Below are 22,859 nucleotides of genomic sequence, written 5' to 3' on the forward strand. Positions count from 1 at the left end.
GACAGAGGGTAATCTACAACATGACCACTGGGGGTCATTCATTTTACACAAATATTCCAGTAAAGTATTTACTGGTTTTTAGTAGGAATAATACTTTAATAGAACTAATTATTTCTGAAGATAAGAACATTCAAAGATAAATATTCAGACATCTTAACCACCTGTGTTCGCCAATTTTAAATGTAAGTAGGAAAAAGGAATACTACTTCAAAGAGCTAGTCACTCTTTGAAAAATATCAAGAAACTGAAAAAGACAAACACAACATTTCAAATCAATGCAGAAAAAAAAATTTAAAAACCCCAAACAACACCTTCTCGAGGTTTTCTGTTACGTTTTTAAGGGGACAAAGAAAAAATTGTAACTGCTCTGACACAGATTATGAACTAAACTCTTATTTACCTACTGTTTTGCTTTTATTGATGATCTACAGTCCTTCTAAACACTATATATGGACATCTCAATTAAAACAGACCTGAATGCTAACATTGAAAGAAAACCAAACATTTGATTCATGAAACTGTGTGTGCTAAATAAAACCCAATACAATCCTTAGAAGTAAAAATACTATATACCCGGTTTGACAGTCAGCCATAAATATTACTTAAAAAGCAAACTGCTGTTTAAAAATGAAACAAATGTAACCTGCTCAAAGACTGAAAAATTTTAAATTATGAAAATAGATATTATATACCTGCATCTAACAACGAAAATTTTTAGAACTTCAGGAAGTGCCTCATTTTATCTTACATATAAGCTTTATTTATATACATATTTAAATGTATTCGGTTAAGAAAATGAAGCACACTAAAGCTGTGGGCTTTTTCCAGTATGAAATTACCAATCATACATTGACAATAAATGACGCTGATTTCAGTTTTCCAGTGAAACACTAAATGTAGTCACCTACTTGTCAAACAGTATCTGTACATCCAAACAGATCACTAGACATACTTACTAAAATTTAATTTTAAAACTTTAAAATTTCATCCAGCATGATAGCTCCACTAGATATTCTGGCTGCTAATTTTTCATCAAGAAATCAAATGCTTACAGAAAAAGACCAGGCCTCCACTTCAGTTTATATTCTGGCTCATTAATAGCTCCAATTTATTACTTTTCATTCTCTCCCAGGCATACCTACTTCCCTATAGGGACACTAATTACTATTAAGAGGACATAAACAAATTCAGTATAAAGATAATGATATGCTTTAAAAAAAAAAAAATCACCTCTCTAAAATTACAGGGTTTATAAACTATGCCAACAGATTTACTCCCACATAAGCACAATAAACCTAATAAGCAGTGACACGAACACAAAAACAAGCCAAATCAACTACATACAACCCACAGCTTTAGGACTACTCCTCTCTCTCCCATATTCAACATTCCAAAATTACTTTTGCTACAGATTCTTTTTTCTTTTTCTTTTTTTTTTTTTTTTGAGTCATCTGCAAGCCCTGAAATCTCAACAGGCATTTTAGACTTGGCAAGATAATTTTTTTCCTTTGCCAAAAGAAGAAGTTCATACAGTAATACCCCCAGAAATCAAACATGGATATTTTAGAGTGGGAAGAATCACTCCCTGTCTTTCTTTACATTTCCTGGCATGCTCTGGCATGCTCATTTTCATTGGTTTTAATCAATTAAGATGAGTTGCTCATTTTAGAAGCAATTATTTTTTTATTCGCTTTAGGAGCAAATCAACAACAAAAGAAATTTTTTTTAAAAATCAACCTATATCTTCTGTATAAGGTATTCTTAAAAACATAAAATTATCCAAACACCCCAAATGCTTCTTAAGCTCTTTGTTTAGCGATAACAAATAATACCTCAGCAACATTACCTCTTTTAGTAATTTTTTGGGGAATGCTACAATCTCATAGTAAATCTCATAATAAAACCATGATGTACATCTTTTCATCCACCAAGTTATTACTATGCCTTCTAAACCTGTATCACAACTGCCAATTTATTTTGCTTTTGAAAAATTAGTATCATGAGTGACATGAATATGAACTGAACTGAGAACAAGTGAAAAAGCAGCAATTTCCACAAAAATAAACTGCACCTGACAGGATACCCTTTATAAAGTGGAAACTATCTGAAGCTTGATAAAGAAATTAGAGAGGTTGCTTACTCTCAATTTTTAAATTACACACCTTGGCCCCACACTTACCATAGTGCAAATCTGTTTACATTTATGGCACTCTAGGAAGACATGGAGCAAAATCAGAATTCAGGTATCTTCAAAATATGTTCCTTGGTGTAGTTACAATTTGCCACAATTTAGAATTAAAATGAGTAAAAAAATATTTCATTGAATAAGGATCTAACTAAATGGTGTTGAGTGCCTATAAATGAGAGCTGATCTTTTGGGGCCCACTCAGGACACTGAACTGCCCTTACTTTACAGCTGTCCTAGGAAGCTCACCTTCAGCAAATGGCATCTTCCCTCTTTTGCACAGACCAATGCATCAGCCAGTGGCCAAAGAAGACAAGTTAAAAGCTGTAAGTAAATACACAAACAATAGCCATATTTGGAATAGATATGACTTTGATAAGGTTCTTATTCACTCTTCTTATCAATGTACCTCATGTAAATTATATCTTTATAGAAAGTTAATCTGTTGTAAATTACTTACTTTAATTTTTTATTTTACCTAAATAATTTTGCAGGTGACATATGCCGGACATTGCTGGACACTGGAAAACTTAAGTCTCTTGTTATTTGATAGAAAAAAAAGAAGTAGTCAATTACTCATTTTTCAAAAACCAAGAAGCTTCGGATAATCAAGGTCACAGACTTACGTGACTAATTCTAAAGTATTGTGTGAAGTAGAGAGAAGACGATGATAAAAGTAATGAAATATCAGAAGGAGAAAACAAAACCCATCAAAATTATGTCCAAATTACTAATTTTGACAAAGAAATACAAAGTGCAACCAAATGGCTGCATAAAGGGGAAGATGGGAGGCAAAGTGCAACATCTGGCAGAGACCAATAAACATTGCAATTTTTCAGGAAATATAGGTTTGTCACAGACATTTCTCTCAAGCCAGTCTTCAAGAGATCAGAAAAATCTTTTTTCTGTTCCACTTCCTACTGTGTCATATACTGCAATATATGAAAGAGATTAAGCTATTAGAAAAAGTCCAAAGGAGGGTAATGAAGATGGTGAAGGGTCTTGAGGGGAAGCCGAATGAGGAGCGGCTGAGGTCACTTGGTCTGTTCAGCCTGGAGGAGACTGAGGGGAGACCCCGTTGCAGTTACAGCTTCCTCGTGAGGGGAAGAGGAGGGACAGGCACTGATCTCTGCTGACAGGACCCAAGGAAATGGCCTGAAGCTGAGCCAGGGAGGTTTAGGTTGGATACCAGGAAAAGGTTCTTCACCCAGAGGGTGGCTGGGCACTGGAACAGCTCCCCAGGGAAGTGGTCACAGCACCACCCTGACAGAGCTCAAGCAGTGTTTGGACAATGCTCTCAGGAACAGGGTGACTCTTGGGGTGTCCTGTGCAGGCCCAGGAGTTGAACTTGGTGATCTTTGTGGGTCCCTTCCAACTCAGCATTGTCTGAGATTCTGTGATTATTCTTTGTAGTGCAATATTTCACATGACAATAACTAGTGCCAGATGGTGCTGTGTTACTGCATAGCACTCACCACAAGATCTGAAATACTTTTATACTTCTTTTTCTTAGTGACAAAAACTAAGGAAAGTTCCATAACCCAGCAAAAAAAACCAAAACACCAAACCAAAAAAAAACCAAAACCAACAAAAACCAAGGAAGTGATGCCTGATATGCATGCAGTGTCATGAGGAGGAATATAAAGTAGACTCCCTACAGGTCCTTGGGAAGTCCCAGCCTTACTAGTCCCTGAGTAACCAGGGGAGGGGAACTTTGGCTTCATTGACTCACACCAGGATGTTCCAGTGATATTTTTTTTCGTTGTTGTTCTCATTTTTAATCTAAATATAATAAAAAACCCCAAACACAATTATTTCTGTATTTATATGAATTCATCTCCTAATGCATACCTTTTTCCATGCTGTGTATTTCATCCAGCAACATCAAACTATAGAAATGAGTAAGTCTCACGGGAAGCTCTCACTGCTTAACAGAAACTAAGACACAGAGAATAGGTTTTCCTCTTTTATACAAGTCATCACTGAATATAATATGGGATGTGAATATAAATCGTGTTGTTTGGAAAACTTTTGCTGTGTGGGTTGGTTTTTGGAGGGTGGGTTTTTGGTTGTTGTTGGCTTTTTTTCTCCAAACACTGTTGCTAAGACACAGAGTTGTGAACAGTGACAGGATATATTTTCCAGGACATAAATGGCAATGAGTCCATATTCCATTTAAACTACTGAATGCCTTAAGGAGAAGGAAGGTACTTGTATATGCCTTCTGTCAATATTTTAAACAAAGATGTGTAGACTTAGTGGGCTTTGAAATGGAGTGAAACAATTTTTCTAATGCAGTGATACAGTTTTTAGATAGGTATGGTAGCACTGAAACACTAATAGAATGCAAATGGAATAAATATTTCTCAAAACAGACTAGAAAGTATAATTATTAAGCAAAATGTATCATATGCATTCCTGTAATAGACTTCAACCCCAAAATTTGGATTTATTTTATCCTTTTATTCTTTCTATTTACAGGCTTTTACAAGCAGTAACAAACTAATGCTACTGCTGTGAAAATGTCCAGAAGAAACAGAAATGCACACTTTTTGTTCTATTCATTAAAGACTTTTTCTTAATATTCTGTACATCACAGGAGCTGTGAGACAAACTAGGAGAACAAAGAGAATATATGAGCCACTACAGTACTGTGCTGATCTATGTGCACAGACTATTCAGATCTATTCAAGTTTTAAGAAATCGTTTTCAGAGTAGTTATTTCTAGACAGACACACAGAAATACAGTATTATGCAATATATGCTAACCAGCACATATAATAAGTGAGCATGAATACAGCTATCACTGAAGACAGGTTTCATCAGTTGGAAAGAAATTAAATTCTGGGCGTCAGTTCAAATAATACACAGCTTCTGCAATGCAAACTGAAGGAAAAGTTTTCTTCATAACTAATAGCATGATATTTTTGCACAGGCTAAATGGGCAGCAGTAAAAACAGAGAGCACTACATTAATTTTGCCTTTCATAAATAGCTACCCTGCTTTTCATAAATAACCAGAGGAAATAAGAAAATGCAGGTATTCGTTGAAATGAAGCACTCAAAAATCACTGAAATTTTAATATCCAGTAGTATCCAATATGGACTGCAAAATACTTCAACTGAAATGTCAGCTAGAACTACCAAAGAATTCAGGGGAAAAAAAAAATGCTACAATGGTTCAGTCTAAAACCTTGTACTATTTTGAAAAACTGAAAATGAGGTTATTAAATTAATACAGAAAAAATGGGGATTAAAATGCGATTTTCACCTTTCTAGAAATATCTCTACAAAACATTAGTGGAAAGATCACTAACAGGAAAAAAAAAGATAAATAGAAGATGAAACAAAATATTATATTGAAAGCTAACACTTTTTTAAAAGCAAGGTCAGTTAACCAGTGCAATTAGTTCTCCAGACAAATGGAAAACTTTGTATCACATCACATCTTTAAAATGAAGTACAAATATCCTTCTGATCAGAAGATATTTGTTTAAAGCAAAATACTGTATAAACTGCTATATTAAGAAATGTGACAAAATGACCACAATAGGCCCTTTAGCTTAAATTCCAGAACCAGTGGTACTTCACAATCTCATTTAGCCTTTTTCCCAGTCTACAACCACAGTAATTACAGAAATGAACTATTTTAAAAATCCTTAGCCTAAGATATAACAGTGTCTTCTTAGGCATCTAAGAATTAAAACTTAAAAAGTGGAATATTCCGTAGTTTTATAATAGATAAGTAATCACGAATAGTGGTTCAGGGGGAATTAAATTTTTAGCTTTATTTCATCTTTATAAAATTTCCAAAATCAATAAACAATAGAATCCATTTCAACTGATGATTCCTTCATTTAGCATCCACAGTTCAGAGACTATCCCTGGTACCCTGTTGCAATTTAATTTTAATTAAGGCAAACCAGGATAATCCTGAAACTATTTTCAGTCTTTTGTATTTTTGCTTTTATTCTACTCCCTTAATTTTACATAAAATGTTTGCAACACTTCAGATCTACAGGAAAAGTGTAATACTGTAATTTTACATAAAATGTTTACAACACTTCAGATCTACAGGAAAAGTGTAATACTGTAAAAGCATAATGTGACTTTATACAGTGACTGATACAAAGGAAAGTAATTTATTTACTGACTTTGATACAAGTTTATGAGTCCTATTTCTCACTTGAATTTCATTGTATCAATATAATGTAAGTCACTGAAACCAAATTTCAAATGTAAGGTGGGAAAAATTTCAGCTTAATTTTAAGTTATCAAAGAGTTTTGCACAAATTCAAGTATTAGTATTATTCAGAAAGATTATTTACAGTGATGAATGGATATTCTGTAAATAATAGTATACCAACTACTGACATCAGTATCTACTTCTACTTTCTAAAATCTAAGTCACCCATGAGTATTGTAAGTAATATGACTGAATAGCAACCTAGCCATCAGTTATCTGAGGTCAGATACATTAACTCGCCTTTTACTTCGAATTAATACTGTTTAACAGTATTAATATAATATCAAAAGATACTTCATATAATCCATGTAATGTTATTCTTATAAATTCATTTTTTTCATAGGAATAGATAGAAATTGAGCCACCTTGGTTGAAAAATTATCTTTTTCAGCAGAGATGGAGTATAATTAAGAAAAATTTAAATAATTACATGAAAATAGAAAATTTCTTCGTCTTGAGAAAATATTAGATTCAAAATGGTAACAAGAACAACACATATGGCTGATGCAGTATCTTTTAGGGCTATTAGCATCAGACTTGAATTTCTTAATGAATCTTACAGGTATCACAGTCTCCAGCAAACTCATGCTATATCCTGAACTGTAAGAATTGATTACTTTATGGATGTTGCAAAGAAACCAGCTTGCATAAAATACACTATTTCTAATGCTTATCAAAGTACAGAACCTGTGAGAAAAACAAATCTGCAAATCTCTAAGAAAAAGCACTGCAGCAACATGGTTTTATGTGCCATAAAATTGTTCCACTCAAGGGGCTGGCCCCCAGCTTTGAGGCCAAATAATTGCCATCAGTATCAGATGAATAAATATGCCACAAGCTAAAAATCTCACTAAAGAACAGCCTGCTCCACTCCCTGTAATTGCACTAGAATTGAGAAGAGTAATAAAAAGATCATTAATTTTAAAGTGAGCAAGATCTACTACAATGCCACAAATTGCAATTTAATATTGATCACATTTGTCTTTAGTATTTTCTCTTATTGAGGCTGGTATAGGGCACTCTATCACATGTACCTGGTGCTGAACACAGCTGCTCACTTATCACTGTTTTCGTGCAGCACTGTTTCTGTGCTTCACAAATAAAAGGATAACAATATTGTAATGCTTTTCTTCTGTACACAGTAATTAGAACTTCAACTCTCTTTATGAAGCTGCTGTTCAAGAATGAAAGAAAAAGAAAAAAGGATGGGGGTTGGCAGAGAAGAAAGGTGGGATAGTGATGTTTGTTACATTGCACCAGGGATCTAGAAAAGACTCAAAATGTTCACAAAGCACAAGGAAGGGAGGAAAACCTGCAGGTATTCATGTTCATGTATATGGGATTTCCCTTTTCTTTTTTTCAGCATTGTTGGATTCCAGCTCTGGTATTTACTGAAGAGAGAGAGCTCTTTTCCTCCTGGTTGCTTAATTAACATGGCACAGTTGGCCCTCTGACTCTGTCAGAAATGACACATGCGTCAAAAGTGGAATGGATGTCCTTGCTGCAAGGAATTCTATTTTTAAGCAGAAATGACTCATCAACTACTGGGGTGTCCCAAAAGCTACAATTTGTCAAGCTGTCAGGAGAAAAGGGAGGGAAAAAAAAAGAAAAAGAGGTCACATCTTTATTTGTATCTGTAGCTTAAAAAGCAGAGGGGTAAAGTACTGATTATACTCAAATCCACTCTGAAAAGCAATCTTCTATGCAAGCCATGTTTTGTTAACAGCTATATGGTATCCAGAATTTTTAAAACCTCAGCTGAGTTACATCTTCTTCTACATTACATAGATATGTGAATTTGTGTAATGCTAAGGAAGAATGCTTGTAGCTCAGTGTGCACGACTAATCTGTCTACAAGGAAAGAAAGCATGGGACAAAATGTTTGCAGAGGCATTATCAGATGCTTTGGGATGAAACAAAAAATGCAGACATTCATTTGGAAAGAGGAAAAGAATAAAAAATAAAGAAAGGTTCTAACCTGTACACCAGTTATATAAATATAAATATATATATATATAAAAAGAATTTGAACTGTAATTTAAGAATATGTTCCCATAGCAATACTGGAAACACATCAAGCAGCACGGTATGAGTTTATGAAAACAGAGAAGTAAAACTGAGCAGGCTATAAATGTGATCTATACAGTTTCATTACACAAACTGACCTTCAAATTATTGTGTAGGTGGTGAAAACCAACACAGGGCAGGTTTCATGAGAACTTGTTTCCAGTGAAAGTTACCGAAATCTAAGCCTTTAAATCTAAGCAAATAAATGCTAATCTAAGTATTTTTTATCCGTATTTCTTAAGTCAGATCCAAGTCATTATGCAAAGAACGTGTATGTAAGCATAATGGTGTCAATAAGCTTATTTTATTGATGCTCTATAGACAGTAAATTATTATTCAGAGACAACAATAATTAGTAAATTGTAATTCATTCCACCTAGTAAGTCTGTGCTTCAGATACTGCATAATGTGTAGTGCTGCAACACAAATATTAAATACAATTTTCAAAATAAATTTGAAAGATTAGCAAACTACAGGAATGAGAAGCTGAGATGTTCTATTACAATCATTTTTTATCCATAGTCATGGGTAGAATTTTAAAAAGGATATTGGTTCCGGGGTTTTTTAGATAACAAATGTAACTTTTAACACTCTGGTTTCACTGGACTCAGAAACCTCAGTTCATGCAGAGATATGAATTGTATATGGTAGCAAAACTAATTTAAGATTTATGCAAGCAGGGCAGCAAAGGATAAACTCCAGAACTTAAAACATAATTTAGAAGTACAGTTTTTCAAACATGCCTGATTATGCCTGACATCTGCCGTGAACCTTCAGATGAAAGACCTTACTCTTGGACAAATCAAACTTTGAGATCCTGCCCTACAAAAGCTAATGGAATTTAAAGCAGATGGGGACAATCTTTCCAAAACAGAACTAGAAATCAATGAAGACTTCCAGGAATCAACTAGAAGCAGCTGTCAATTTGCAGTTCTTTTTCAGCCTGATGTTTAACCCGATGCCTTTGGACTTCTCAGTACACAAAAGCAGAAACAATTCATTGGAAAAGAAAGATGCAATTTGGCACTAGGAGGGTTGAATACCAGTCAATGCTATTCAGATGTCCTTTAACAATGGGCACTTGCTTGGAGAAAAACTGTCAGGTGAGGCAACAATCTCCTACAGCCTTTGTCAAGCCACCACCTTGCCCCCACCCCTTGAAGGAGCTCAGGTATCTCACATGAAGCATAACAGCACACAAAAGCAAACCACCCCTCAGCAGAGAGAAAAGAATTTGACTCAGAATTATATTATAACATCTATGTGCAAACGTATGTGGTTAAGTTTATTTCTTGCAAACAGCTCCAGAACAACCAATAAACTCACTTGCCATGAATGCCATTTGTCATAAGGTGCCAGAATGGACTTGCAACACAGTGGGGGGAAAAGAACGTACTTGCTTGATTTGTTACTCATTTTCAGACAAGAAATAAAATGCTGACATCTAACATCAAATTCTCAGGAATATTCCTGTATGTGTATACACAGCCTCCAGGTCTAAAAAAACCCCAAAATCTCTCACTGATCAGCCACACTAAATGACCAAAGTCTTATCTAAGTAATCATGACCTTGAACTGCATAGCAACATGTTATGAAAACACAGTTTGCCCTGGGCCAGAAAGGATCACACATCTTCCTTGGGCTTGGATCCATTTCAGTCTTTTGAGAGTCTCTGAGTTTATAAATAAGAAATGGTGTTACAAAAGATGAAGGTGTTAAATGTTCACTTTCTAAAAATGGCATTTTTAGGCAAAATAATACTGCTCTAAGATTGAAATCCTATAGACACCCTTGCAACTCTGCAGGCTTAGATCTTCAGAGCAATAATGGGGTCTTCTCTTCCTTTGAGTCTTGCAGGCCACATAGTCAGCTTTACACTGAAGGAGGCATAATAATCAGATATACCAACATCCTACCAACCAAAATATTGTCAGTATAATTTGTCCAAGTGAGATACCAGTGATGCAGGAAAGTCCACAATCATCCTATGATTATCTTTTCCAATATTTCACCACTATGACAGCTATCAAACTTTCCTACAGTTAGAAACTAAATCTGAAAAGTTGTAAATTATATAGACTTTATCATTTCTCCAAGCATTATAGAGAATGATCTTCGAGTACCATTCCACTTACATACTGGAATGGTACCACATCTGCCCCTCCCTACATCACAGTGTGACATTTTAGTGTAAAATTCTGCTTCTTTGAAAAAGCCTTGTGATGTAAATATAGCTAACAAGCTACTCAAATTAGACCACACCTAAGTCAGACCTCCATGTTCAATGAATTTCCTCCATTCATCCTTCGAAGAGAGAAACTTGAGAAAGCAGCATGTCTTGCTCTCCTAAAAAGTGCTGTCTTAAAAATGTGCCAGTGATACAAATTTTTGTCTATATTGAAATCAAATTTCTGTCAATTTACTAGAAACTAAAAGGAAAAACTAATGGCCAAATGTTTAAAAAAAAAATGAGTACATTTCACCTAGGCCTTAAAAAAGAAAGATCTGATTCCTGAAATACAGTACTCTCGTTTGTCTAAGAGATGACAAAAATTTATACCATATAAGAATTGGGTCATGAAAAAGTGAGGACTTAGCTATTTTATGATTGAACTCTCAAGCCTGGTATGTTCAGTATAAACACATTAATTTAAGTGACAGATATTTACTTAAAGGCCTGTCTAGCAACATTTTAATACAAATAAAGCCTGTAAATATCACTGCATGTAAAAAGTTTTGCTATTTCAGATTACTGACTTATTTTGGGAATAATAAGATTATACAAACTTGAACTTCAGTGCTTCCTTAGCATAGCATGCAACTGGCTGCAGCTGGAAAGCAGCTTTGAAGAAAATGACCCGAGTCTAGAAGTTCACTATAAGCCATCCATGGGCCCTTGCAGTAAAGGGGTCAGCAGCATTTTCCAGGCTGCATCAGGAAATGTCTCCAGCACAGACATGCAGACATCGGGGAGTAAGGCCAATGAAAGGCACAAAGATGTTAAGAGACTGAAGTCCTGTCTCATGAGGAGGGCTGAGAGAGTACTGAGGGACTGTTTTGTCTGACAAAGATAAGGCTCAAAGAATCTTACCAATATCTATAAATACCTGATGGAGCCTCCTTCAGGTATAAAGAAAACAGAGCCAACCTCTACTCAGTCATACTCAATGACAGGCCAAGAGGAAATTACAGTTACTGAGATCTTGTACAAGGCCTAACATTTCAGAAAATGAGTCTCACTGGAATTTATCACATCATCAAGGTTGTGCATCACAGTTGCTAAGAATTTCTGTAAAACACCAAGGGATAAAAACAGTACACAAAAATTTCCAGAGCTTGATTTGTCTGTTATTATGGAAGAAAAATCTTGTTTGCCATTTTATCTGAAACTCATCCACAGTATTTCTCATTTAATTCATTTGCAACAATTCATTTTCACCCATTTAGCAAACACAAACTACTGGCATTGATTAACAGAAACTTCATTACAGTGGTTTGTCTAGAGAACTCAGAATATTTCCATATTGCCTAACCAGAGATTCTGTACCACTAGCAAAAATCAGTGTAATCCAATGTTATTTCATTAATGTGATAAACACATACAGAGGAATTACCTTTATTCATTATTATAATCTCCTAAATTGATTGGTAGAGTTGTTCAGGTAGTGTTTTACAAATTTTATCTGCATATAATTTGCCAAACTCAAGCTCTCTGAACATGAGAATGAATGCAAACACTCTAGCTAAGAGATGGATAGTACATAAATCATGCATCTTATTTTCCAGTATGCCTCACTACATCCAGCTTTTTTAATAATTCACGATAATCCTGTAATGATTGGTGGTCAAGGGACAATGTCTAACAACAAAACTAGGTGACATACAATCATACTTAATCCCTTTGTCCTAGAGCGCCAACTGCATAGTAACACATGGACAATCATTGCCAGGTGGTTTTTTCCCCTCCACTGTGGCTTGTTTCTTTTGGTTTTTGCCTTATAGTAATCGTCTCACTGTTGTTGCTGGATTTTACTCATAATTAACACCATCTGTGCCTAACAAAATCCTTCAATCATTCTGGTATTCAGTTGCCTGCAGAGGCCATGCATTGAGCTGCACACCCACCTGGCTTCAACTGTAGCATGCTAATGAAAGTAATGAATCTTAGCTGTGGACACTTTCCCAGGAAAATTTGCAGAGCAATGAAGAAAATTAAAGTTCATTGTCACAAATAAGGCTTTCTTCCGGAAACCACTTCTGAATTAAAGCAATAATGGTGTACACTCAGTACTTATTACAAACAGAGTAAAGATAGAAGTAAAATACTTATGACCAAAAATCTTATTTAACGATGTACCAGTTTAAAGGGTGTTGACTGGGGCTTTATGAACCACATATTTTCTGATTTGCTGAGAATCAGCAGCAGGAACAACTGAAGTTATAGTTCTGTTACAATAGTAAAAAACCAAGTGACTTGAAAATAAACACTCAAGAAATTCACTTACATATTTAAGCTAAATTTTCTTTAAATCAGAAAACTACACCTATCACTCCATTTGAGACGTGAGCAGTTAATAAAACTAAGGGGAATTAAAAGTTTCCTTTTCCCTGTTTATGTAAAAAAAGGTGGAGATAAAGCATACAACTGGATTTACTTCAGCATGGAACAAAATTTATTAGCTCACAGAAATAGCCAGAAATTGATACAGTGTTAACAAAATTAAAATTAGGAAAATATTAAAATTCCACAAGGCCACCAGCTGCAAGGTATTGTGAGAGACTTCCCTCCCAAGAATGCAGGGAACAATATTGTTTTAATCGACTTGCCAAGATACAGACCACTGTATTTTTAGCAATTTTAGCAATGGTAAACAATCTAACAGCATTTCCTTGAAGCAGATCCCAGAATTTTAAGTCAACTTCTACATCTCTTAGTCGTGCATCATAAAAAAATGTATATGTATAAACTCTAATGTGTACTTAGTATGAAGGAATGTTCCAGTAGTCTTAGAGTGGGTTAATGAGTGTACTAAGACAAAGCAGAACTTTATAAACATAATTGAAGTATTTTTGCATGGGTGAATTTCACTATAAGCAGGAAGGCTTGAAACAAAGCTTAGTACTAGTTAAGTCCTGCCTACTTAACTCCTCAAATATGAAGACTGAAAGGCTGCGTAAAATCTGTACACACTCAAAATACTGGTAAATACATACTTCAGGGTACAGAACCCTGAACTGCCCAGGATATCATCAGCCAAATGATATACCACAGCCCTAAAACTGGTTACTTGAGAAAAAAAAAATTATCAATCTTTTACTTTTATATGCCTTGCAAATTGAAAAGTAATACATTCAGAAAAGGAAACTGTAACCTGAAAACTACAATAAAATCAAAGCTCAAACTGAACTTTTTATATGAATTGATTTCTGATCCTATTAGACCCATCTTGATTTTTTTTTATACAGCAGGCCGATGAGATCCACTCAAAATTCAGATGTAGCAGCATTGAATTGTTGATTTACAAATGAAATTAAAATTGCTGTTTCCTTGAAGGGCCATGAAACAGAGTCATCAAAATATTCTGCAGATTATTCCAGTTAATATGGAAAAGCTTAATGATTTGTAATGAAAATGATATTGGTATCTAAAAACACTTGAGTGTTTGTTTATACAGACTTGTTGAACTATTCAGATAAACTTCATAACTCATACATGTCTGTAAAAGGGGTAACACAGCCTAAACAGATGAAAAAGATGTGGATTCTCCTGGGCAGTGACACTGTATCTGTACTAAATTTAAATAAATTATCCTCACCAGGCTTGCAGTATTTCTGTAGAACATTTTGCTGAGCAAAATCAAATGTCTTTCAGAAGACAAAACAGAAGCAGTAGCAAGCAAGCAGGAAAGGCAAACACAGTACCCTATCACAGCTTATCTTCAAATGTTCCCACAAAAAAAGAGAATTCATAAGGACTTGAAACAAAGTGCTGCTTTTAGGAAAAAAAGTCTTTTTTCTAGTAAAACTTTCCAAGAGGACTTGCCAATGACACTTTTCTCCTTGTGCTGTCACATAGGAAACTCCTCAAACAGAATACAGATTTCCAGTGCATCTTTCCTAATTTATTCCCATGCAATGGCAAGAAACCAGCATGAATCCTCCAAAACAAGAAACCAGACTTTTCAGGTTGCATTGTTTTGTTAAGCAATTTCTAGTATAGTATCTCTAACATGTTTCCAGCTAATATTGCTACCTCACAAGTAGACAAAATCACCTAGGTTGGGATCATAAAGTCTAACTTTTAGCATAGGTGAGAAAAACTTGCTTCACTAAGTAATAAAGACCAAAAAAATGAACTCAAAGGTACTACAGGAGACAGAAGAAGCACAAAAAAACTGTTTTCCTGGAGGGAATCACAATCCTTTCAAAAAGTCATCCATATACAAAATAAAACACAAAAATACAATTAATACGTGTTTTTAAGAGTGAACTTTTATGCAGTCAGATATGTATGTGGATACTTTATATATATAACAGAAGTTAGACCAAAGAACGAATAATGATGCAGTAGTCAGAATGTGAGCAATGAAGTTGCAACCATGACAGGGTGGCTTAACACTTAAAGATATTTCCATTCTTCTTATAAAATGATTTGATTAATAGTTTGTGGTGGCTGAAAGTATTTATTTGTGCTCTCTCTCCTATCACAGCACTAATGAAAGGGGTATGGAGATGTGGAGGGCATATAGGGTATTTTCTGATAGTTTTAGAAACATATAAAGCTTTAAGGAAAGCCTAAAATATCATTTGCAAAACGCACAAAGCAGATGTATATGATCATAATTGTGGCCATATTTTGTGATGAAGCATGGTGCAGAATCCAAAGTTTTCAGAAACACAATCAGTGCAGAAATACTTTATAGCAACACAAAGCTATTTAATTGGCTCTGCTGAGATGTGGGACTAACTGGTATGGAGGATGCTGAAACTGTACCATTTTCTGAGCTCAAAGCTCTCCAAACAGCATTGCACTGGATGTGCCATTTCATCTGGTGCTACTCTGGCAGAGTGTCTATCAGAGTGATGAACTGGGGAGCATAAAAATGCTCTTAGTTTCCCCTCCTCTCACAGCTGTGACAACCTTCATACTTCAATTCAGCCTTCATACTAAAATCAATCATGACACATGCTTGCCTGACAAAACTGTGGTCTTTTCACTCTCCCCTTCCATATCTAATGAAACAGTGCTGTTTTTCCCATCTTTCTTGATGCCCCTTCGGTATGAAGCCATGCAGGATTCCTTTGTGGACACATCCGTCATTGTATCTATAAATCTATCAATAGATTAAGGGTCTTGGATGAATAGATCACTGGCAAGATCTATTAGACAACTGCTCACAGTAGCACTCTTCAGCTGTGGAATGGAGACACAATTTTTCTAACTCTACACATAAGAGCCAGTAACAGGCGAGAGTGCATGGCCTGGGCAGAACACACTGGCTCTGGCATGCATTGTTAAGGGAAAGCACACCCTGGTGCGTGCCAACCATCTCTCTGGTGGGAACACTAGAGCCCATTTGTCTGCACTGACCCTGGTCAAGCTGTAGTCTCTGTTGTTCTAGCTGCTTTGTTGAGGATATCACAAGCATTCCTCTCGCCCTACCTTCATTATTTCCTGTTTGACCAAATTCTCAAAGGAATGACTTTTTCCAAGCATGTACTTGTGGATCTTAGTAGACTGATATATCACTATATTTGATTCTGCATTGCTGAAATGGGTGTCAGGTCAGCAGAATAGAATAAAGCAGAATTTTTCTCTTCAGAAATATATCTGGGGTGTTTCTAACATAAATTAATCAACTAGTGAGCATTTACAAAAAAAACCCAGAAAAGAGCAAGATGTGTCTGTGTAAGTAAAGGAGGGTAAGAGAGGAGAAAGGAGGAGAAACCAAAGAAAAAGTGTGAAAGTACAGTCAATAAGCTGGTGGCAGTACATGGATTAGGTGGCCCAAAGTAAGCTCAAGTGTCCCAGAGACTCTCCCATGTTGTCAGCTTTGCTCTCCTTGAGGAAAACAATCAAAGACTTGAGAATGCACTGCCTAAAACTCATTATATAATCCATTCATTTCACAAAAGACAGTAACACCGACACATAGCTGTACTTGATCTGAAACTGAAACAAGTGGAAACACGTTTTAATCTATTCCACACTTTCGACCTGGAGATATCAGGTATCCAGAAGATATGCCATTCTGCTTTAAAAAGTTTTACAAAGGTCTTCAGAAAGGAACCACCTTATGTACTTCAGTGGTGACATACTAAGGAAAAATCGCTAAAATTAATGAAAACACCCATTGAAATGTTAAGAAGGAAAGCCAATTGTCCTCACTTCCAGGGAGCTCAAGATTTGCATTTTCCAACCACTTGGCTCCTCTCCACAAAGAAAACCTCTACCTTAGTTATTTGCATTATGCTTGACACATCGATGGCTTCAAATTCACACAATACAGAGCTGGCATCCATGTATCCAAGAATGCCTTTTGCTGGTGCCACCACCTTCCTAAATATCAGGATGTACAGATGTCAACAGTTGAATGTCTGATTTTCTGAGTCACAGAATGACTGTTTCAGAACATTACTACTACCAGTACAGACAGCTAGGCAGGCTCATATGGACTGACTTTGGCGTACAATCTTAACGGTTGCATTAATGGAAAGCTTTAAACTAGTTCAGAGAAAAACAGCAAGCATGTCATCATAGAACTTTAAATTACCATTGATACTTCAGAATATCACTCTCCAAAAAGAACTGTAATCAAAGAAGAATATTTAAGTACCTTTTTATTTGTTTCTTCTATGTTAGGCTACCAATCTGCCTGTTACAACACAGACAGTGTCCAGCTTGATGTTAAAACAAGGGTGGAGTATGAATGATATCAGAACACAGTTTGAGTTACCCTGGTTTGTATCAAACCACCACATATCCTGATGAAACTTTCTATTGCCTGGCCAAAACCACAACACTGTATGATAACGTCGGTGTAAATCTAAAAAATACTGAGATGTTTTGCAGACTGTTAGTAGTTCACCTTATCTTGGTAGAAACCTATCACACCAAGAAGTTGGAAATACAGATATGCAAGATACAATATGCTCGTACTGTCTAATTCAAGCTGAGATTTTCAGAAGTGTTCCTGTCAGTCTCCCAAGACGCTTTTATCACCCTGCAAACTGCAATTTTTTGACAAGTATTTTTAGCCTGTATTTCTTATCCTAGTCTTGACTTTGAAAGATTCTACACTGCATAATGAATATAAAAACTGTAATTTTGCAATAGTATTTATAATCTCAATACACAAAAGTAGTTTTCCTCTCCATTCTACAGATCCAATGTGACTGTGTTCAGTCTAGTTTATGTGATATTTTATTTTCCCATTCTTGAATTATTTTTGTAGAACCTGTGCTATTACAAAGTTCTTTGCACTCAGGCGATGAGACCAAGCACTGATTTGAAGTAGATGAATGGAGAAATTTAAAGATGTATAATTGCTGCAGGAAAGGAGAGAAAGGAAAATGTACTCAAATACTCACTTTGATGAATCTATGAAGTATATTACAAGAGCACCAATACTAAGAGCGAAGACTAAGACAACCTACAAAAGAAAAGAAAAGAGTAATTATTTAACAATATTAACCATTTATTCTTTTACATACAAAAAAAAAGACAAAAATAAATAAGAAGCTAGTTTTATTTCAGGTCTGATTTTCTTCAGAAAATTACTCCTACTTGAACTTCAAACATTATATATATTGTCACAGAATGCTTTCTTGCATTGAAAGGAGGACAAAATCTGGCTTTACAAAACCTATCCTTCAGGATTGCTCATTGGCGCATAAACCAAGAGTGACAGATTAGACTGAATTTCTGTTTATATACATGGCTGTGAAACCCACAAGAAAAGTGTAAGACTATGTAAAAACACGTATTTACCCTGCACTCCTGTCCATTGAGATTATACTGAACTTTCAAACAGTTTAAAGCAATACTTGATGCAGCACGTCATGAGTGTTACGACTTTTGTTGACAGTCTTAACTGTTAAAGCAACAGATGAGCACTGAAATAAAAATATTTTGATTCAATACAGGCTTCAGACCTCTTTCTGAAGCTGCTGTCTTATGAACAAGCCTGACGATCACAGCACAAGGAGGAGACATGCAATGTGCTCATTCAAAGTGGACTGTCTGAAAATCCTCTGCTCTCAGCTATCACTCAATGCCGTAAAGGCAGCATCTGAAGCAAGGTATAGTAATTATTACATAACCAGACTCTGGAGCTCTGCACAGCCAGTATCAGACATGTACATATCTTCCAATAAAATAAACTCATTAATGTATTAATATTACATAATTACTACTACTTGTTAAAATAACTATTCAACTGAAAGCTTAAATTATTTTTTCCTTACTTTTAGATCTTGCTGACCATAACATTTTTTACTTTTTGAATGCTTGAAAAAGGGTATTTTGCCAGAGTACAAGTATCTATTGTCTTACCTGATGTGCTATCACCTGTACCAATGAGATCTGTCAGTCAAATTCAAGGACTGAAGCACAAAACTCATTGAAATAACATTTTTACTACCTGAGTCTAATATAATGTTAACATCTAGAGTTTAAATCTTCTTTCACTGTGTGCAGGTGTTGCAAGGTGAAATAAGCTATTAAATTCATATCGGCTGGTAAGAGTCTCACCATCACAAGAAATTATTGTGGCAAATAGAACTTGTGGATTGTCATCTGACAATATATCCCAAATTATGATTAGCAATGATCTCAAGGCCCATTTTTCTCTGAATTAAGATATTGGGAATCAAATTATTGTGCACACTCTGCCCTACCTGTTGGAATATTCCAAGCTACACACAATAGCAGTTTGGATCTGAATCAAATCTGCTCCATTCTTTATTATCAGTCCATTTCAAGGAAAGGCTTCATTTTTTTAAAAACAGAATTTAAAAAGGTGCTGAGTATTCTGAGAGCACAGAGCTTACAATTTTGGCAAAAATTTTAATTCTACCCAAACCAGTTTCAAACACATCTGTTCACTTTAAAATAATTTAAAGTCAAGCATTAGTGGTAATGTTTTACCCTGCATTCTGTGGAATAATTTCTGTACTAACAGCACCCTAAAATCACTATTAAATATAGCTATTTCTTTAAAAAGAACACCCAACAATAAAAACCCAAAGCAAACAGTGTACAAATTAAAAAAAAAAAAAAAAGGAAAGAAAAAGAAAAAAACTACCCCAAAAAAAGCCAAAGTACAAAAGAGATTTACCCTATAGCAGGAGTTTTGGGCTGCAGAATGCTGAAATGGCCACTTAACGCTGAAAATGAAATTTGAAAAACTAAACTTGTAATCCATTTGAGACTCTATAAACACTCATTCTCTCAAGTTTCACAAAATACACAAGGACTTTGTGAAACTTAAAGGATTTTTATTTTTCTTTTCACATAGCAAGTCTTAAGTTACAACATTCAGTCATTGCCTCCTACCCAAAGGAGTCTTGTAGAGCAAACCCAGCATAACAATTTATCAGCCTTACATTTGAATTATATCCAATTCCTTATTCATCATGACTGTGCTGCTTAAATGTTACACAGATCCTGGGTGAGATCTTCCAAAACACTTTAGGAATTTAAGTGTTCTACGACAGTTCATATAACTGCCACTAAAACGCAAATATGTCTATTTTGCAAGCAGCTCCAGATTCCCATGCTACACCAAAGAGTGAGATATGTATGCAAAGCTACAACACTCTCCTTCTTTAATATATATACCTGATTTTAAATCAAGGCTTATTTTCTCTTCTATTGCCTTAAAACACATACCTAACATGATTCATAATGTCTCAAAGAATCACAGAAAGGGTATTAGAAGAGAATGGAATCAAACTCCATTTCCTTTTCCTGCTAACAGAGAAACATTTTTCCTTTCCTAAGTGGCAGAGGAATTCAGCTGCACTTGAATCCATCAAGTGTGTGGAAAAAGCAGACCCTGAATCAATCAGGTTAGAGTTACACTAAAATAAAAAAAAAAAAAAAAGAAATAGAATTTAACAAACTCCAAACTCTTGTATGCTATACAATAGTCTCAGATGCAAGTTTGTTGCTATTGTGTCATTTAAATAAAGCTGAATGTGACCTGGTTATTCAGGCCCAGGACGACAATTAGTGAGTTTGTTCTAGTCTTCCCTAGATTGCCATGGGAGATAATGCTTGTTTGGAGACCTTGCTATGCTTGAGGGGTGTCACAAACACAGACCCATAACCCAAATTCACAGCAACTAGAACCTAAGGGAGGGGAAGGCATATATTTATGTGAATTACTGCCTTTTTCGTTAACCAGGCCATGGCGAGATGCTTGCTTGCTCTGTTTATTATTTCAATGCATTTGGCAAAACATTGCAATTGCTACATATCTATTGTAACTTCTCTCTGTACAGAAGGAAAAACTCCTTTAATTTATAATAGCTTGCTGTTTGTTTAAGATTGATAAATGTGAACTCATATGCTAACAGCTATACTGTCTAAGCACTTACTAACAAATTAAAAATAAACACCAATCTGGCTAAAGGAAAGAGGAGGAAATACATGGAATAGTTGTTGCATATCCCTAAATCTTTCATTGAAAAAGGAACAGAGAAGATCCAGCCCCAGATTTCAACAGAAGTAGAGAATGCCTTTTGAGGCAAGAGTCAGAGAAACTGTAGAAAAAATCCACTTAAGGAAAATTAAAAATGCTTTGACTGATACCAAGATGCTCCAGAAGAGCTTCGACTGCAGTCAAAATTTAGGCATCCATAATAAATACAAAAAGAAAAAAGAGAAAGAAAAAAAAAAGGGGAGTTTTGATAAGGGTGTAACAGCATGATAATACTGCAGGGAAGCACCAACTTTGAGAAACAGTCTCAATTAAGCTCACTTTCCAGGTCCCTATGCAACAAAGGGATAATCCAAGCGGTGGCACTGTTCCCCCTACAACTCCGTAACAGCATTATCGAACCAACACGGGATAATGAAAAGGCTGGTCACATTAGACAGGAGGGTACAGTTAATAATGAAGAGCCACGAAGGGACTCCAGAGCAGGAACTTCAGTCTCTCATACCCTGTAACACTCAAACATTCTGTGAAAGGTGAAACAGAACTCTTTGAAGTTTCAAAGGCAAATTCTGGCTTATACAAGATTAAACTATCCAAACATAATTAATATAAAATAGCATAGAACTCAAGAGGCAAAGCAGAAAATCAAAAAGGAATAATCATCTATTTTTATTTTCCTCCAATGTTAAGTATTAAAATAAGAAGTATGCAGTGAAAAAAAAAACTTTCAGAAATCCTGTAACCCCTAACACCTCAGGGCATCAGAGAGTTCTTATTTTTTCTGACAACAATCTATTCTGGTACTCTTCTTCAAAAATGCTTTTTTCAAATTCTTATTCTATAGTTAAATTATTCAACCCTAAGGCTACTCCAATGCTTAGAATATACTAGGTTGTTCATTATTAATATTTTTTTGAAATTCACTTACTTTTCATTTCTACACCCACACAGTAAATTCTGTTAATAAGCTACTCAGTTTTATCAACTATAATTTAAAATACAATTCCATTAGTTTCTATATTTCAAATTATTTATGGAGAACACAAATTATTTCCTAAATACATAAAGCTAAAACCTTAATGATCCATTAAACTTTTGTTACACAGAAGTTTGCACTAAGATGCAAATAGCCTGACGTTTTGATCTAACTTGGATGAAAATTTTCAGACCTTAAATATAAACCCCAAACTTCCTTAAAACATCAATTAAGATATTAATTGTATTTCTTTTATAGACAGATAGAATTTATTTGTCCAGATTTGTTAGGAATGAAAACCTTTGAAATCTAAGGATGCACCTGCTTCAAGTTACATTTCAGAAGTTAAGAATTACTTCCAGCTTGGCAATCCCTGCATTAATTTGCAGAGTCTAGGAGATGTACCCACATCTGTGCAATTACTGCAATTTAACAGAACTAAGACCTGAGCAAGTCTTGACCATAGAAGATCCAGACTGGCTTACCTAAAATTGCTGTCCCACTAACTGACACCCTATATGCAAAGAATAAAATTCAGAAAGCATTCCATGTAGGCAAAGCCACAAGTGGTAAGAAATCATGCACTGCAGCTGACACAAACAACTGAGCAATTAATGTATCTTAGATTAATGTAAATACAAATGAAGTTCTATTTACTATAAAACAATATCGATGCTTGCTCTAAAAAAATCAGTGTTCTACCTTTTTGTATTGTGATAC

At 35.2% G+C, this 22,859-nt stretch overlaps 1 protein-coding gene across 50 annotated transcripts in view; it reads right to left on the reverse strand.

The window, feature by feature from the left end:
• KCNMA1 (potassium calcium-activated channel subfamily M alpha 1) overlaps positions 1 to 22,859 on the reverse strand; it is a 439,613-nt gene that overhangs the window by 221,985 nt on the left and 194,769 nt on the right. For all 50 annotated transcript variants that reach the window (XM_048311474.1, XM_048311473.1, XM_048311468.1 and 47 more), the window contains one exon: positions 18,090 to 18,151. In XM_048311474.1, the coding sequence (XP_048167431.1) occupies positions 18,090 to 18,151 (62 nt within the window). The remainder of the gene's footprint in view (positions 1 to 18,089; positions 18,152 to 22,859) is intronic.

This window comes from Corvus hawaiiensis, chromosome 8 (genome assembly GCF_020740725.1).
Source record: "Corvus hawaiiensis isolate bCorHaw1 chromosome 8, bCorHaw1.pri.cur, whole genome shotgun sequence".
Classification (NCBI taxonomy): Eukaryota; Metazoa; Chordata; class Aves; order Passeriformes; family Corvidae; genus Corvus; species Corvus hawaiiensis.